This window comes from Vigna umbellata, chromosome 4 (assembly GCF_029865625.1).
Source record: "Vigna umbellata cultivar VRB3 chromosome 4, Vumbellata_1.0, whole genome shotgun sequence".
NCBI classification, from domain to species: Eukaryota; Viridiplantae; Streptophyta; class Magnoliopsida; order Fabales; family Fabaceae; genus Vigna; species Vigna umbellata.
In genome coordinates this window covers 27,455,349-27,461,348 of record NC_142168.1, presented here as the reverse complement: position 1 = coordinate 27,461,348, position 6,000 = coordinate 27,455,349, and the positions used below count along the sequence as shown (strand labels likewise).

Below are 6,000 nucleotides of genomic sequence, written 5' to 3'. Positions count from 1 at the left end.
CACAAACCATGAAGTCTACACTATCCCTTACTCTCTCTTTCCTCTTTGTCTTTTATACCAAGTTTCTTCCAGTAGCATTGTCTAGGGTTCATGAAGAGGTCCTTGACTCAAATGGAGTACCCATTTCTTCATGTGCTGAATACTACATTTCAATGCTTAATCATCATGGCCCAGCAGGTTGTGGAGTAGAACTAGACACAGACGGGAACTCAACATGCCAAGTAGTTGTTCTACAAAATTACCATGAGAATTTCCCTGGTAAGGCTCTAAAATTCAGCACAGAAGGAACAAGTTCAGGTGGCATATTCACAAACACAAAGATTACATTTGACTATCACCCTTATTGCGCATCATCGTCCAAGTGGGTGGTGGTAGCTGGTGGTGATGATTCATTCCCTGCAAGATGGGTGGGTATCGGTGATGCTGCAGACCATCCAGGGAAGAAGATCTTAAGTGGGAGCTTTATGATTCAGAAATATGGTGATAGTTATAAATTTGCATTTTGTGCCACCATTATCGACAACACTTGTTTTAGTATTGGGAGAATTGACGATTAGTGATGGAAGTCTCATGTCGACTAAATATAAGGTCAAATTATAATATATAAGTGAAGTGCAAATCTCACCATACAAGTCGGTTTTGTGGGGTTGAGTTAGGCTTAAAAATTCACTTTCTAATATGGTATAGAGTCATGGTTAGAACCTACACTAGTGCAAAAAGGGAATTTAACGTCTGTTATTTTGACCTTTTAACGTCAGCTCCAGAACCGACGTCTTTGTGGGTGACGTTAATCAAACGTCGGACTCCAACAGGTCCAACGTCTTTATAGACGTCGGTTACTGCATGACCCCCGACGTCTAAGGGGGCTCCATAGATGTCAGTTAATGCAATGTCTGATGTCTGAAGGGCTCCATAGACGTCGGACATTGCATTGTCCGATGTCTATGGAGCCCTTCAGACATCGGATATTGCATTAACCGATGTCTAATTCCGCACTAATACTATCCTAACGATATTTCTTATTTCTTGAACATTTATATTTTCGTCCGTTCATCCGAAGGACCATCCCATTAATTCTAATAATCAGATTGGAAGGCGTCTCGTTTTGATGGATGACTCCCACGCTAAAGTTCCCTTCAATCAAATGTTGCTCTATACTAATATATATATATATATATATATATATATATATATATATATATATATATATATATATATGAGTATTCATTGTTTGAAAAATTCAGAGTTTTTTATTTTTTTAAATAAAAATGTTATTTAATGAAAATTTTACAAATACAAGTTCTTTAAAATTGAGAAGGTTCTAAGAATGTTTTTGGTGAAAGTTTTGTGCAAAAAGTTCACTGTGAATCAAAATTTAATACTAAAATTAAATCCATGTTTGTAACAAAACAATACATGGATTTTACAAATAATAGTTTACAAAGATTTGAAAAAAGAAGTTACTGGTAAATTCTAATTTTCATTCAATACGAAAGAAAAATTGAATAATAATATTTTAATTTACTATATATTAATAATGATAAAAATATATGTAGTTGATTTTTAATTAGTTAGACAAGACAACGATCATAATTGATATTTATTTAATATTTAATTTACATTATTAGCGTTATGGATCAGTTTTCAAATAAATGTTTTTTAATTAATTCTCATACACTATTAATGATAATTCTGTGTGTGTGTGTTTTTTAATTGAGTGATTTTTATGAATCAATTTTTTTGTAGTTTTTCTATAATTTCTCATAAAATTTTTTATAGCTTAGAAGTCAAATAATAATAGAAAAAAACACACTTTACTACTAAATTCTTCAAATATAAAACTAATAGTTTTTTTTTTTAGAAATTGAAACGTTTATGAGAAAATATGTTATTTGGGTTAAAAAATAAAATTTTAAAAATTTATTAAAGTAATTGAATTGATTAAAATTAGAGAATTTTAAATCCAACTTATAAAGAAAGAATTTAAAATTTTTCATAATTTTCAATTCACATAGTTTGCTATATGTACTTTTCCTAAGTTGATTTTGGATTTTGGATGTGATTAACTTGATTAAGATTGAAACATGATAGAATGACAATTTCTACTTGAACTTGTTTTTTTAGTGATGCTAATAAGAACTATTTTTTGATTTAAGTTTTAGAATATTTTTTCAAACTATTCGTATTTTTTACTCTATATTAATTAAAATTTTCTTGATATTAAAGTTTATCAAACAACATTACAAATATAATTTGTATCATTTATGACGATATAAAATGATATATTTTAGGATACACATTTTATATTTCTATCCTATCCTTAAGAATATAAATATAAAAGAGAATTTATTTTAATATACATATTACATTTTCCCTTTAGTTATATCTTAGAATTAAAAAAAGTTATTAGTGCCTATCATATTACAAATCATTTATGACCAAACACTACTTTTTTTTTTATTTATTTAACTATCATTTTTAATATTCTTTTTAACATCCAGAAATATAAAGTGTCTCTTTGCCACTATTTTAAATATATATAAAAAGAAAACAAAATATTTACATATTAGGTAAGTAAACCTATATTACAAAAGCAAACACATCAAAATACAATTACTTTTTAATAACTAATTAAACATGTCTCCTTATTCTAAATTACCTAACAAATTTTTTCAATAATTCCTATAAAATTACATATATAATATAATTTAAAACTATATTATTTTAACATAATAAAAATTTGAATATCTATCTGAATCTCATTTGAATAAAATGAGGTATGTTATACTTCTCATCAGGAGTGATGGATTCCTTACTACAGTAATTTATTCATTTTAAAAACACATTTATATCAGCTTAAAGTCAAAGAAAAACATTTTCAATTTCAATAAATATATTTATTAAGGCATTGATAGTCAAAAACAAAACTTCAGAAAAAGAAGTAAAATCATATAATAATTAGGGTGAAAGAAACAAACCGAAAGCTTTGACCAATAGAATGAAACAAAACATTAACTTTACCACATGCAATGCAACCCCAAGAAAACTCTATATATAGAAAACAAGATTGAAGCAACAAAACACAGAGACATTAACACAAACATGAAGTGTGCAATATCACTCACCTTTCCTTTCCTTCTGTTTGCCTTGGCATCAGCAAGGTTCGTGGATCCGCCTGTGCCAGTCGTTGACTCGAAAGGTGTTCCTCTTTCTGCTGCTGAAGAATACTACGTGACGCAGCTCAACAGTGGTCCAACAGCCAGTGGATTACAACCTGGTGTTGAACGCGATGTGAAATGCCCGCTGATTGTTATGCAGGATTATAATCCGGCGATTCTTGGGGAGAAAGTGAAGATCACGATTCGAGGAGTAAATTCAAAGACGATCATGACTGGAACACCATTAGATATTGCGTTTGTGAACAAACCTTCGTGTGCTTCATCGTCGAAGTGGGTGGTTGTTAATGAAAAGCAGTATTCTGGAGAATGGTTGGGTATTGGTGGCACCACAGATCTTGGAGCGGATAAGAAGATCGTAGATGGAGTGTTTAAGATTGAGAAATACTTGTTTGTTGAGGGTTACAAGTTCGTGTTCTGTCCCAGCAGCTCCACCAAATGCTTCGACTTTGCGAGACGTGAAGAGAAAAACGGAAAGCGTTTGATCTTGGTGAACGAGACTACGTCTCCTTTCATATTTGAAGCTGAATTTGTAAAAGCAGTTAAGCAAAAGTCATCAAGCTTCTTGTTCTAGATATTTATGTGTTGAGTTGCTTAAACCAGTTTTTTCTTTTATTAATAAACATGATTTTGTTATGTACACTAACACTGAAAAAAAAAATTGTTCACTTTGAGTAGTTTTTCTTTTAATATTTATAACAATGTTTTTGTTAATGATTTTATAACTTTTTATTAAATAAATATTAAAAATTAATGTGATAATTTTCATTCCTTTTTCCAATGAGATTTATTTCTTGCTAATGTTTATCTTAATTATACTTAATTTTATCTAATATTTTAAAGAGTATTGTTATCTAAAATGTTAACTTGTAAATGTATTGTTTTCATATTTAAATTTTATAATTTATAATTTATAATTTATCATTTGAAACCAGAGATGTATGTTTATTTGTAAATGTATATATATCTATGTACGTAGCTATGTAGTTACCATTTCTTGGACACTTGATAAGTAAAGATACCACATCAATTCAATTTAAAAAATTAAAAATAAAATTAATAACAATGTAAAATTGTAGAACAGACTTAAATATATAATATGTTAGAGAACTATATTTATAATATACTGTTTAGTTATTAGTTATGTTTGAATAACGAATATTATGTTTTTTTTAATATTACATAAAATAATTTTAATGTTTTTTTTTTATATTTTTAATGTGATGTTTGAAAATTTAATGATAAAATTAGATTTTCTTTAAATGCTCTTTAAATCAAGAGAGAGAGAAATATTATATTTTGATAATTATAAATAAAAAATAAATTTTATATTTATATACGACATAATATCTTATGGTGAATATCTATTAATTAAAAAATTATAGTTTTTTATTTTTTAGTTATTTATTATGTAAATTCTCTAAAATTTTACAATTGCTTGAGTTATTTTTATTATTTATTGTTAAAAGCTTGTTTAACTATCTTTATAACCAAAACATCATTTTATTTATTTATATTTACAAATGGGACTTAAAATTGTAACACCTGGATTAATAGAATTTATCTACTAATTACTAATTAAAGTATGTCATAAGTATAAAAACTACTTTAAGTATACACCATGCATTACTGTGCTCCTCAATTTGTTTACATACCCAGGTTTTTCAAAATATAATAGTTCATGAAAATAAGGAAGATTAAGTGTAATACAATACAAACTATGCATTTCAAAAGTCCCTCCTACTCTAAGCATCCTCTTTTACTCCTATACAAATTACACGATCATAGTGAAAAGAAAAACAATTACAAATTAAGATAAATTAATACATTTTAAAAAAAGATTAATAATTGAATTAAATGATTAAAACAAACAATCACAATAATTACTTTTAAGAAAACGAAAGAAGAACTTACTAAATTAAAAAAAAAAAGAAAAAAAAGATCATAATCGAAGATAGATTTCCCTGTTAGGAATCCTAGGATATTTTTCAATTTTCAAACAAATAAGTAAAAGTTTAGAAAAGATAAGGGACGGATTTTTTCTTTTTACTTTTTTAGAAATATAGTAACTTTTATAAGATGAAATTGGTTTAATATATTTATATTTATTTGAAAGTTTTATCTCACTTAAATTATTTTCTATATTCTTATAGTCATATCTAAAATAATAATACACAAATCAGTGACTTTTTTTTTTCTAAATAAGAAGAGTGAGGACAATGATTTAAATTTTATTTAGAAATAAATTTAAATGAGTAAAAATATAAAATTTATAAATAAAGTATTGACTTTTATTTTATTCAAAATTATATATCTATAAAACTTATATTTTTTTTTTATCTCCAAGTAAATAATTTAATCACATATATTATCAAATTACTCTTGAGAAAGCAACAAGATAAATTTTTTATTAAAAATTTATTTACTTTACTTTTTGAATGATTTTTATGAAAATACTTTAGTGATTTAATGTTAAAAATAGTTACAGTTAATATCTTTAATCAAGAGGTGGTTCTTTTGCAAAATTTGTTTTTTTTTTAATTTTTTAAAATAGTTTTTAAAAATTTCTTTAATCAATTGACAAGTTATACAGATGATGTTCAATTAAGATATTTTAACAATTACTAAAATACAAAAATTTCAAAAGAAGAAAACACAACAAACAAAAGTTTTTATGTTGATTCAATTCTACACAAATTTACATTTAACTATCTAGCAACATTAGTTAGATTTTCATTAATAATAAGAGTTAGAATTACAAATTTCACTTATATAACCTACACTTTAGATAGATAAAGAACTTGAAAAACTTTAAATATTTAAA

General features: G+C 26.2%; 2 protein-coding genes across 2 annotated transcripts; both read left to right on the top strand.

The window, feature by feature from the left end:
• LOC124828870 (kunitz-type trypsin inhibitor-like 2 protein) lies at positions 1 to 1,123 on the top strand. The gene has a single exon (XM_047302260.2). It carries the CDS (start codon positions 9 to 11, stop codon positions 555 to 557), a length of 549 nt encoding a protein of 182 aa, XP_047158216.1. The 5' UTR covers positions 1 to 8; the 3' UTR covers positions 558 to 1,123.
• A 1,298-nt stretch (positions 1,124 to 2,421) lies between these two features.
• Positions 2,422 to 3,850, top strand: LOC124828869 (subtilisin inhibitor CLSI-II-like). Its single transcript, XM_047302259.2, has one exon. It carries the CDS (start codon positions 3,025 to 3,027, stop codon positions 3,748 to 3,750), a length of 726 nt encoding a protein of 241 aa, XP_047158215.1. The 5' UTR covers positions 2,422 to 3,024; the 3' UTR covers positions 3,751 to 3,850.
• Positions 3,851 to 6,000: the final 2,150 nt, after the last annotated feature.